This window comes from Blennius ocellaris, assembly GCF_963422515.1.
Source record: "Blennius ocellaris genome assembly, chromosome: 4".
In the NCBI taxonomy this organism is placed as follows: Eukaryota; Metazoa; Chordata; class Actinopteri; order Blenniiformes; family Blenniidae; genus Blennius; species Blennius ocellaris.
In genome coordinates this window covers 18,812,646-18,826,000 of record NC_137653.1, presented here as the reverse complement: position 1 = coordinate 18,826,000, position 13,355 = coordinate 18,812,646, and the positions used below count along the sequence as shown (strand labels likewise).

Below are 13,355 nucleotides of genomic sequence, written 5' to 3'. Positions count from 1 at the left end.
AGAGAGTGCATAGTGTTTGGTTTCAATGGTTCCTGTAAAACTCCATTGTACCTGAAGACAACAGTTTGTATCTCGGGTATTAAAATTGTTTTCAATGATTACTTGGATCGGATTGGTCAAATTAGCACTTTAGTAACGTTCAGCTTTGCAGCTGGCAAACACCTTTGGTCTCAGGAAATCTTTTTCTTGTTGATTAAGAATGTGACTGCTCGTCTCTTAACTGAAGCATGTAAAAGGTAGCACACAATGCCTGCTTACGTCTCCTTTCAGTGGCTCCCGGTGCACTTTAGCATTGCTTTTTTTTTTTTTTGATTACTTTGACTTACCCTTCTGAAATGATACATCCCTACACTTCTCCTCAGTGTCTCAGGTCAGCTGATCAGTTGCTCCTGGAGGTTTCAGCAGAGTCTCAGGGGCGACAGATCATTTTCTTTTGCTGCTTCAAGATCATAGAAGAGCTTCATAGAGCTTCATTGTCTATATTTAAAACCACTCTTACGATCTATTTTCAGTCTTTGGCTTCCAACCCAACATGAGACTTTGTTCTTGTTTTATTGTTTTATGATTTTTATGTTTTTATGGGTTATAGCACTCAGTTATGTCTCTCTGTTATTTTGGGGATTATTCATGTGCACTATTTGTTTTCAACTAAGGTTGTTATTAAAAAGGAAAAATAGTTTAGTTTTATTGCATTAACTTAATGGGTTCGCAAACATAATCACAACTACATGGGCTGATTGCATGGGTTCAACTTTTGTATACTAAAAGGTGACACATGAGTTAAGAAGGCTAAAAATACACATGGGTCTCTCTTGGTCAAACTTGATAAATAAGACTTGGGCAAAAGCAATCATTACCATAAAGGCCAATTAAATAGGTCCAAGAAAATGTAAAAATATGTACCACATGTATAGGTTGTGAATTGAGAAATACATTTGTGGCCCGCGATACAGGGAAGGCTTGTGTGAACACAATACTAAAAAATGATCACATGTGAAGTTGGATTTTGATGTTTAACTATGAAGATGAGGACTACAGTTTGAGGTAGTCTGGTAAGAATTCTAACAAGGATCAAGCCGTTTTCTTCTTTACTTTTGTCTCATCCTTAGGTTTCTGTAGTGGTTGAAGTCACAAGTATATATGATGCCATACAATGCCATACAAAGAATGACAAAATGTCTCTTGTCAAAGAAGCTGGCCATGGAGTTCAACATGGTTGGCTCTTAAGGGAAAAATAAATTCCAGCAGTTGCTAGACATTTGTTGTAAGTTGTTGATAAATACAAAAACAATGAAAACTGCAATCCAAAAATGACAAAAAAAAAAACAGCAACAGCAGATGGAGATAAAACACAGTGACTGTCTGCCTGTGTTGCCAGATCTCACAAGGAAAAGAAGCACCCAAGCTTCTGAAAACAACTAAAAACAACAAGCCGCTTTCTCTGAACAAATACATTTAAAAAAATTAATACATCTGAGTTCTTTGAAATGAATAAATATAGAAACAAAAACACAAACAAATTAAATAAAAACTGTAATAGATACAAAGGGAATCTTCCCGAGAGTCTCAGTATAAAAAGCGTTAAAACATTTACTATCTATTTGAGCAGCATCAAACTGATGATTTTTCAATTTATTCTTGTTTAATTTTTCTTATAGTGTTAAGACTTAATTCCAACATATGTTGTCTGTTAGATTCAGTTTCAATTAAATTATAGGAAAATGTACTCTTTCCATCTTTGTCCTGAATTGCTGTAAGAGCATTTCTAAAATTTTGGCCATCCCATCACAATACATGGGAGGCACAGAGCATTATATTAGAAGCACATAGCATCAACATTACCTCAAAACTAAAACCTCCACATACTAAGATCAAATCAGTTAACTTCAGTTCTATTCCATCAGTAGTCAATAAGTGTAGCCAGTTATCACATATTCATCTCATATGCGCATTCATACACCGCCAACTTATATGTACGATCAAGGTCAACTGAATATGTAAAGGAAAAAGAATACAAGCAATCAACATGAGTGAAATTCCCATGAGCGCAAGCATGAGCCGTAGCCAAGGTTAACAACTTTCTTTCAGAAAGATGGAACAGGCAGCCACAAAGATCAATGCCTTATTGGGAGATAGTAAAAAAGAAATTGGATGGAGAACAGTAACCTTCTCTGACAATTTAAAGGACTTATGATCATTGTCATGGCCACATTTTGCACAAACACCAACTTCGACACCACAACTCCTGTGTCGATGTGAATGTACAACAGGGCTGCATGGTGATGAAGTATTTCCAGGGTCGACTCAGGAGTTCATGTGATACGCACGTATTGTGGCACAACCTTAGCAATTGGGGATCGAGGGCTTTGCTCAAGCAGCCACAGCCGTGGGATTTCAAACTGCAAACGTGTGGTTACATATATGCTCAAGGTGAATTTAGAGAAGAATACTGCTCAGAGTAGAAATTTGAGTTTTTTAGATACAGACGTAGAATGGGTGAAAGTATTATCTCCTAAGTTGTGATGAGACAGAAGATAAGATAAGGTAGAATTAATTTAGAGTCTTGTTTTTATTGCTCACCATTTGATGTGAGATCCAAGGGAAATTAAAGAGGTGCTTTCAAATATCCTCAGGCTCTGCGTGACGAAGCTCTCATATATCCTGATCTGAGAGTACATGAAATCTGATTTGAGCTGGTTAATTGATCTTTGAAAAAATAAATAAATAAATGACAGAAAGTGTTATTGCCATTCAAAGCAACTCAAAATATTAGGAAGAAGTGAGTGTGAAGCTGGAAAAACGTGAGACTGTGCTTTGCAAGTCTATATTTATTCAACAATGAGTACATTTATGAGAAATTCATCAGGAGCCTTGAAAAGGTGTTACGTAGGAGGTGGTGAAACTGTCAGTGTGTGCATGCGTGCGTGCACGGTATGGTTGCAATATCTGTTTGTAAGATGTAATCCATCAGAGCCCTGGCCCAGTGACGGTCTTTGCCCATTTGCATGTGTTACCATACAAATGTAGCAGCACCTCTTTTGCTACACTTGCTTTCCATGTTAATGTTTTCCCAAGAGTGCACTTAAAGCCTTCAGACACTGAGAAAGACATCGACGTCTGCATTGGTGTATTACTGTGCCTCCAACCACTGAGCTGTTTTGTCATTACCATCCCAAGGGTGTATAATAAAGAGCATAAAAATGATAAACATGCTAATCTGAACATTTGCTGTGCTTGTCGGGGAGTGCTGCAATGGCATTTGCCACTCAACAGAATTAGTCACACATCATAATGCAAGGCCACAGAGAGGTATAGCAATTAGTTTATGAGCACAAATAGAAATAACTTTTCTTCACGCGTGCTTTAATGGCAAATGACTGGTGTGGGTACTTTCCTTCTATTTAAAGGGACACTAATAATTGCTAAATTATTGCTAAACCAAGCAGAGTCACCCGTGGACTGGGTATGAGATGACAGTCAGCAATAGCTTGAATTTAACCGTTGACACTTTAATTTTGTGTGTGCTCTTTGTACAGTCGAACTTTGTTTTTTTACTTCAGCACACAGTCAGCGTCACATGCACAGAATCACTGAGAGGATATGTGCTAATAAAGATAATGTAGCTTTCACAGTGAGGGGAATGCATGTGCTATACCAAAATATATATTCAACTGTTTACCTTACTTCAGCTCAGAGCTGAATGCCCCCTTGTTTTTTAGTATTAGCATTCAGAGTAAGGACAGACTCATTTGGATTAAACTTGGATTTCTCTAATCGATTTCTGAAGCCTCGTTTGGTATTTGCAAAGAGGTGCTAGTTGATGATTTATTTTAATAAATCTAAAAAGAGCTACAGCTAAAAAAAACACTAAATCTTTGAAAATTGCTTTTTTTTCTAACCACAAAAAGATGGCCGAACAGCCGGTGCCAGGGTGAAACGCTTGACAAACAAAAGCTAAAACTTGAAACACTGACTACTGTTTGTGGACTCAGATAAACTGTATGTCAATTTGAAACATCAAGTTATCATTCAATGAAAAAAGGAACTACAAATAATACACAGAAGGTCGTGTCTATGACCAGGATGAACTGGACTCCGAGTCAAATTTATTTCCAAACACAAATGATACATGTAAATATTATACAGACGCAGAATTTAATAGTAACATAGAAACGGCTGGGTCATTTTCTCTTATTCATCTGAATTGTAGAAGCCTGTATTCAAATTTTAGTAAAATACATGATTATTTGAACACATTAAAAAATAAATTTACAGTTATAGCTCTGTCTGAGACTTGGTTAACGGATGCGAAAGGTGCAGAATTTAATTTTGAGGGCTATGAATTGTTTTATGTTAATCGGATCAAGAAGAGAGGAGGGGGGGTTGCTCTTTATGTCAATTGTGAGTTGAAATGCAAAACAATTGAGTGTATGACTACTGCAATAGAAGATTTAATGGAATGTTTAACCGTTGAGATCGAAATGAACAAACAGAGGAATATTGTTGTCACATGCATATATAGAACTCCAGGGTCTAGCATTACAGCATTTAATAACAAGTTGGAGCAATTATTAGTTGGGATGAATGAAAACAAACAATCTATAATTTGTGGAGACTTCAACATAAATCTCTTGAATGTGTCTAATCATTCCAGTAGTTCAGATTTCCTAGATTTAATATATAGCAGAGGCCTTTATCCAACTATTACCAGGCCTAGCCGAATAACCTCCAACTGTGCCACATTAATTGATAACATTTTTGTTAATATACTTGATAAAACTGTCAAAAGTGGTCTTTTGATAAATGATACAACTGATCATTTACCCATATTTGTAACTGACTTTTGTAAAGTGAAAACAAACAAAGAAAAGTGCCCCAAAGTCATTCGGTCCAGAACTGAGGAAAGACTAAATAAATTTAGGGATGATCTTATGAAAGAACACTGGGAAAACGTTTATAGTACAAATAATGTAAACAAAGCTTATGAGTCATTCCTAAAAAAGTATCTATGGTTATATAATAAAAATTGCCCAACAAAAATACGGTATGATATAGCAGGAAAAAAAATAAATAAACCTTGGATAACAAAGGGTATATTGAAGTCTTGCAAAATGAAGAACAAGCTTTATCGCGACTTTGTAAAATATCAGACAATAAATGCAGAAAAAAAATATAAAGCCTATAAAAATAAGTTGACTGCTGTAATGAGACGTGCAAAGAAAGATTATTATACAAACTTGTTAATGGAAAACAAAAGTAATATCAAAGGAATGTGGAAAGTCTTAAGGGAGGTTATGGGCGGTAAAATAAATTATAGTCAGCCACTATACTTAATGAATCAACAGAATACTGAGGTAAGTGGTGAAAAAATGGCTGAGGAATTTAATTCATTTTTCGTCAGTGTTGGCCCAAACCTGGCCAAATCTATACCACTACATAACGAAAATAAAAGCTGTACAGGTGAAAGCAGAGTCATGCAATCTCTATTTCTTGGCGAAGTCAGTGAGAGTGAAATTATTTCTACTGTCTCCAGATTAAAAAGTAAACATTCATGTGATAGTGATGGCTTAGATATGTACATTGTCAAAGAAACTATACATTGCATTGTAGGACCATTAAAATATGTTATCAATTTGTCTTTTAATACAGGTTTCTTTCCAGATAAAATGAAGGTGGCTAAGGTTGTCCCCCTTTTTAAATCTGGTGATAGGCATAGTCTTACAAATTACAGGCCTATATCTTTGCTTTCTCAATTTTCCAAAATTCTGGAGAAGCTTTTTGTTAATAAATTTGACAATTTCCTTGAGAAACATTCCTTGATACATGACAATCAGTTTGGGTTTCGAAGCACCCGCTCAACAGCTATGGCTTTGATGAAAATCACGGAGGACATTACAACAGAATTGGGGTATAAAAATCACACAGTTGGAGTTTTTATTGACCTTAAAAAGGCCTTTGACACGATCGATCACGGTATATTGATATCTAAATTACAGACGTATGGTATTAGAGGTGTAGTGTTAAACTGGATTAGTAGTTACCTAGAAAATAGACAACAATATGTAGAGCATATAGGCCATGAATCCAAGTTAGAAACAGTAAAGTGTGGAGTCCCTCAAGGCTCTGTGCTGGGGCCTAAACTCTTTACTTTATATATTAATGACCTCTGTGAGGAATCAAAGATTTTACGTTTTGTTCTTTTTGCGGATGATACAAATTTTTTTGTATCAGGGAAGAACTTAACAACATTAATGAAAACTATTGAACAAGAAATGGTTCAACTTCAGAAATGGTTTAATAAAAACAAATTGTCCTTAAACTTAAGCAAAACTAAATTTATGTTGTTCACAAATCAACAATGCCCTGAAAGTGTTACTTTGACTTTAAATGGAATAAGTATTGAGAGAGTGTCAGAATTTAGGTTTTTAGGAGTCCTCATTGATGATAAATTTAAGTGGAAGTCACACATAGCTTACGTAAGAAATAAAATTTGTAAAAACATTGCAGTTTTGAGTAAAGTAAAGTTTATGTTGAATTATAAGGCAATGAGAATCCTATATTGCTCCTTTATTTTGCCATACTTAATGTATGGTTTGGAGGTATGGGGAAATTGTTATGTTACAAATTTAATGCCCTTATTTATTTTACAAAAAAGGGCTATAAGAATAATTAATGGAGTTGCTCCAAGGGAACATACTACAGAACTGTTTCTGAGGTCAGGACTACTCAAATTGAAGGACTTGGTTTCTTTACAAACTTTATTAGTTGTTCACAAGGCAAAACACTGCCTGTTACCGCATGGACTGCAAGCGCTTTTTACAGTAAACAGTGAGACAAGCAGAAGAAATAATGACTTTAAACAACCTTTCGCAGGAAAAACCCTTAAACAAATGTGTGTTTCAGTATCTGGTGTGATACAGTGGAACTCTCTAGAAAATGATCTAAAATGTTGTTCAAATATTCTTCAATTTAAATATAAGTATAAACAGAGGACACTTAACTTGTACAGAGACGAATGTGAAAAACGTTAAAATTTACAACAATAATGATGATGATGACGGTGGTGAATGTATGTATATGTGTGTATATGTGTATGTGTATGTATGTGTATATGTAATTGTTGTTTTTTTGTTGTTGCTGTTTTTTACATCGGTTAGGCCATCTAGTTTGTACGTTTTTCTTCAAGAATGGGGTTGGAGTTTATAAGATTTTTTTCTTCATCCAACTCCTGTTCTTCTTTTCATGGAATGTATTGTTTGTTTGTTTTTTGTTGGATTGTTGCTTTATTTTAGGTTGCATTACCTTGAAAAAAGAATAAATAAAATGAAATGAAATGAAATGAAAAATGATCATGTAAGTTGAAATGTCATTTTACATGGTCTCATGCATTTGGAAGGTTTGAAAATACCAGAAGATTGGAGAATTTGTATCTACCTGCTTGTTACTATTTGCATTTGTGAATATTGCAGTTGTAGCACAAACCAGGCTGGCAGTATTCCTGGGAAGAAGAAATCTTCAAGGCTTTGATTTCATCAGAAGAATCCTATTAATTGGGAGATGTAGTTGAGTTTTCTGAAGTGGGGGGGTTCAACCTCTCACACTTTGAAAGCAATGACACTGTACAGACTGATAAAGCATGTGTCTGTCTTTGTGCTTAGATGGTCTTTGTTTTTGCACTTTCTGTGAGCCGTTAAGCAATCCATGTGCTCAAATTTTCACATAATTTCCCTTTTCTTCTAACATGTGACACCCACACCCCACCCACCCCCCCACATCCCCACCCCCAGGGGTTGTGGGGTGGATTCAGGGTGTCAGCTTCTCAGCTGGAACACAACAAGGGAAAAGAAGAAGAAGAAGAAACCTCTCCAGAGGTTTTACAGCATGTTACACCGTCGGAGTACTGAAGCACATTCACATACTTCAGTACTTCACAAAGAAAAAGGAGGATCCTCACAGCAATAACATAAAAGTAAAGAGTCGCTTTTTTATATTTCTAATTCACATGTAAACTAATTCAAAATGTTACTCTCTTTGAGAGTAGCACATTTCCACACCAGTCCATATATATATATATATGAAGGACCTTGTATTGTATGAGCTGTATATTGGTGTTTTTTGCTCATTTTGAATGTATTTCTACAAATTTGTGACCAAAAGATTGTAAATTGTGTACTATATAATACGTTTTCTCTCTAATTGTTGTTGGGTTTTTTTTTATCGTAAACAGCAGGTCAAAACCTCGGAAAGTGGAGACAGATATTGGATGCAGATTTGTGATACCCTCTATCACCAAAGTTGTGAAAATATTTACATTGTCAGTCTGACATTGTGTCATCATGTATTGCCGCCACTCATAGGTTCACAACCTATGGTCTATACTGAACTAACCCACAACAAATTCTGAAAAAACTGATCCTTACATAAAACCTGCTCACGGCTATCTTGCAAGCTGATTTTCAAAGCACATTCAACAAGGTGCCTTTGCAACAGGGCTAATTCATAAAAGTGTTGATGACAGTGAACAGAAATAAGAGAAGTAAAGTGATGCAAAACAGCAAATGCGTGCAGAAAATTCACCTCGACCGAGTGGCCGGGCCCTTGGTGTATTTTCCTGCATGCGATTCTCAGTGGGGAAAGTTGGGCAAGCCATTTCCATGATTGTATAAAAAGGCAACAGTCGGAACAAGGCCCAACCATAAAACTTAAATTTTAATTATTATTAAACGCTTGAAACATCGCCTCATCATTCAGTTTTTATCATGAAGACTTTAATAACACAACTCCACTAACCTTTTTGTTCATCTTGTCGTCAGCCTGGCCGTGCTTTTGTTTTTCCACCTTTCAACCTTCGATGGAAAAAAACAAAGAAAAATGAAGCCACATGTTATCATATAGGACAGCTCGAGTGGACAGAAATCCTCCCGAGGCTGACAAGACACATTTCAAACAAACATTGGGGAAGTGGAGTTCATCACACCGAGTGAAACTTCAGCTGGAGAGGAAAAGACAGAAGGAGAGCAAAATGTGCTGACATGCAATACAGATGCCAGTTGGACAACTGCAGTTTATTGCAAATCAGAACTCATGATCGACTCCTTGGGTGTGCAAACCTGCGTTTAAGGAAATCAGATTGTGTTTGTTTTTATCAAGAGAAAAATACATTTAATATGATTAAATCTGTGGAGTGAAAAATGTCTCATTTCGTACCTCAGGATAATTCAAAACAGCGGTCTGGCTCAGTGTTCTATTGTATTTCATAGTAAGCGGTTGTACCAGATAATGGACTAAGGACTGAGCCTGCCACCTAGTGGTTAATTATTTATATACCCTTGAATTTAGCACAGAATGTAGAGATCCATCAGTGTCTCTGCAGTCCATCAGAAGCAGCGCTGTCATTGGAGGATAGTGATTGGATAGCTCGGGGGGGTGTTAGGGCTAAAAAAAAAAAAAAAATTTTAATCTAAATAAATCAGGTAAACTTGTAAGTTTAAGTGTGTTTCCAGGTGCCCCGGGGTTTATCATCAACCTAATGAGAACACTTCACATGTCACTGACTGACAGCAAGAGCCCCACCATTCCATATATTTCCTCTCCTACCTCAAGGTAATTAAATGAGAAAATAAATTAGGCTCTGATTGAGTGTGAATATAAACCAGCAGGACCATGAGTTCCAAGGAGAAAACTTTAAATCAACATCAGGTGCTTTTAGAAATCTTCATTTTGACCTAATCCTAGTAATTGTAATGCCAGTGATACGTTTTAGGGGCTTTATAGAAAAATGCACGATTCTGCATAGTCTAAACTGTCTAAAAGTTCCAGAATTTTTTCCAAACTCATAAAAAAAAGTCTCCGGGTGGTCCTGACAATATTCTCTGACTGTTTCAGCTACATGTTAACATACAGTATAAGAGACACATTTCATTGTGTATCAGAAGCAAATAAATTAAATTGTTATGAAATAGATACATTCACAACTGCAAGAGATGGTAAGAAACCCTTTAAAAAATCCACCATAAACTTTCACTCAGATTCTCACAGAGTAAGAAAATAACTGGGCTTCAAACAAACTTTATCATCAGAAGAACTATTCAGACATTAATGGAAGTTCTTCCAGGTCTTTCCTCTGGAGATGACTATAGCAGAAAATATGTTAATTCAACTTTGCGAGCCAGCTTTCTTCTTGTTTGTTTAACAAGCAGCCCAAGCTACTTTCACTTACTTATCAGCAGTCATTGGTGTTTACTTTAGGTTTCCTCCCACTTGGACCATGATTCTGGGGTTATTGAAGGATACCCTGACCACAGCCATGCACCTGGCTATGTAAACTGATCTCTATGATCATACACAGCAAATACACAGTCAGACTGTTTCCTGTTTCATAACGTCTTGTTTAGTCGAAACACACGTGTCACATTGTACCATTGGCAAATAATCAGCAGACATGCTCATTCGCATATAGAAATTGTGAGCTATAACCAACGGATGAGTGTAAGATGGGACATGTCAGCTATTGTAGTGTTGTAAGTGAAATGAAATCGTCTCATTTAGGCTTTAAGGGACCTGATGAGTTGCTTTCAAAGACATGTGCCTTCACTTCTCCATTCAGAAGAACAGCATCTTCAGCAAGCTTGGAGTCACGGTAAAATACACCACCAATCTTTTGAGAAGACCAGTGCAGCTTTTCAACAAGTGTCCTTTTTCTGGAGACTGTCAGAATTTTGTTTGCGTCAAACACTTCCATGCCTAAAGGATGTGGAGGTAAATGAAAACACACAAGATTACAGTTCCAAAATTCAAAAAGAATTTCAAAGAACATGTTTTTTTTGTCATGCCAAAACCACAAGTTAAGGAAATACAAGGTACTGCATTGTGCAATCTGTTGTCTGAATAAGTCAAAATAATATCTAATAATGAATATAATGTATGTTTGCTTTTCTCAGTCCCATAATATACTTCAAAAACATGTGATATGGAAAATGCAAGTTTTAGCAAATAGCGAAAATATTTTTTTTTTTATTCGTGTAGATAATACATCCAAAAGCTACCATTATCATCTATTATGTTCTCTCTGTATTTACAATATTGTGTCATTAACATTGCATTCAATCACGTAAGTCTAAAAAAAATTCAGAAAGCAAACTGGGATCAATACTTTGCAATTGCCACTGGAATATTGATTATTTCAACGCACCACAACACCAACAGAATACAAAAACGCTGCATGTTTAAGATAAAATTCTTTAACCCAAAAGGCAACAGCCACTTTCACTAAACTATCATTGTTGTACTGAAAAGCCTAAATGGCACAACATGAATAGTGTACAACTCCATTCACAGCCTCATTGTAAAATAAAAATATATGTATATATACAGTGTTACTGATAGAAAAGCAGCACTGTCAACATACTTACACTTGTGCAGACTGTGTGTCAAGAGTCTGCAGAGAGATCAGTGACTAAACATTACCCAGATATAACTGTGATAATGACTTTGAGAAATGATTAACTACAAAGAAGTCCTGCTGTTATGTAACAAGTCCAGACTGAAGTCAGGAGCTTAACTGGAAACACAAAAACTGCACCAGTGTTGTTATTTCTAAGCTTTCGGTGAAATGAGAAAACTAAGTTGAACCACAGCCAATCATTTATTTTCTTGACCAAAACACCATGAAACCGAACCGTGATTGCAGAACAGAGTGGATCATTTTTCACATTGAAAACAGTCCAGTGGCACACAGCCTGATATCTGTGAAGATGTGCCCTGAACATTACCTGCTCACTGCATCATAACCAATGTTCACTGACAATATATGAAAGTAACCAAACTACTATTGTAATACTTGAATAATTTTTGATTTAATTAACTTTTCCACTGTATTAAATGGTTTAATGCTATGCATATTTCTTCTGGAGCACATGCTATTATGCCTTTGATATAAAATTACATTTGTGATCTCTATTTGACAGTGACAACAAGGGGCAGCCGCTGTCCTACATCAGTGTCAGCAGTTCAGTCACAGGTCCCAATGGAGCTCATGTGCAGGAAGTGAAAAACAGCCATCTGTTATCATGTCTCTCCACAGGCTTTGGGATAAGATGTTACTTTAACTTTAACTAATGGTTTTGTTTAAAGGTTCGCCTCTAATCTAATTGTCCTTGTTAACGAAGCAAACATAAATTGGTGTGAGAATCGATGAAGTCTCTCGCATCTGCTTTCCATGGTAACCAGTAAACATTACCTGTCAGAAGCAAAATGCAAAATAACAATAGGAAGATTCTCGATGCATGCCAATTAACATGAAGTCATAATAAAAGAATTCCCAGTGCTCACCTTGAACAGGAAAAGTCATCCTCTGAATGAGGAATTTTACTTAAAGATCCCAAAAACCTTGTTTCTAAATACCATGCAGACGGAGAAAGCTTCTGTCTCCGATGAGTTTAAGAAAGAACGTCTTTCCAGTGCACCCAGGCAGACATGTTCCATTGTTCTGCTTAAATTCCTCGAGCATGTGGGAGTGGGAGGTGTGGTCCCTCCACTAACGCCACTGGTCAAAGTCCAGAAAGAGAACCTCACAGGGGAACAACAGAAGGGAGCTTCCCAACACCAGCTTACAAAGGTTACAGGAACACTCAGCCTGAGTGATCCCACAGAAACATGTCGAGAGTTAATGTCCTGGGAAATGCAGTGGGGAAGTCATTGCCATAGGCGTAAAAGAGGTTGTTTGCTTGTGAAATTATTGCAGACGCACAGCAGCTTCTTTAAGGAAAAACTGTACAACAACTTGGTCTTTAATTCCGCCCCAAAACCCATGTCCTCAGGCATTTTTTTCTCCACTCATTTGATCAATGGCTGCTTTATGCTTCCTCAGTCTCATAATAGTTTAGGTCTTTTTTTTTTTTTCTTCTTCAGATTGCTGGGTGCCCATATTCGAAACATGTGAGCCTCATTTCTACTATGTGAAAGGCAAAACATCCACGCAAAAAACCTGACAAAGTATCACTTTTCTGCACACACAGCAGGAGGAGGATTGTGTTGTTTGCAATGTGAGCCATCCTCAGAAAACATTTGTGGCACTGGGATAAAGACCTGACCCAGGAAAGAAACACTGACATGTGAACTGAACACCTCCTCCTTTGGGACATTTTTCCTCAGGAATGAAGCCGGGGTAACAGATGTATTGTGTTTCTCGGTGGGGGGGGGGGGGGGGGGGGGGGGGGGGGGGGGGGGTACCAAACTACTCAGAAAAATACTTATGACAACAGACAAATTCTGACAATTTTAAAAATAATAATAATAACTGCTCTGTTTCTATCTTCATAATCCAAAAAGTGCTAGGTTTTGGCCAAACAAAATAT

At 36.7% G+C, this 13,355-nt stretch overlaps 1 protein-coding gene across 1 annotated transcript in view; it reads right to left on the bottom strand.

Moving 5' to 3' along the window:
* slc2a9l2 (solute carrier family 2 member 9, like 2) overlaps positions 1-344 on the bottom strand; it is a gene marked incomplete at both ends in the record, with an annotated part of 91,954 nt that extends 91,610 nt beyond the window's left edge. The window contains one exon of the mRNA XM_080494398.1: positions 327-344. Coding sequence (XP_080350524.1) covers positions 327-344 — 18 coding nt within the window. The remainder of the gene's footprint in view (positions 1-326) is intronic.
* Positions 345-13,355: the final 13,011 nt, after the last annotated feature.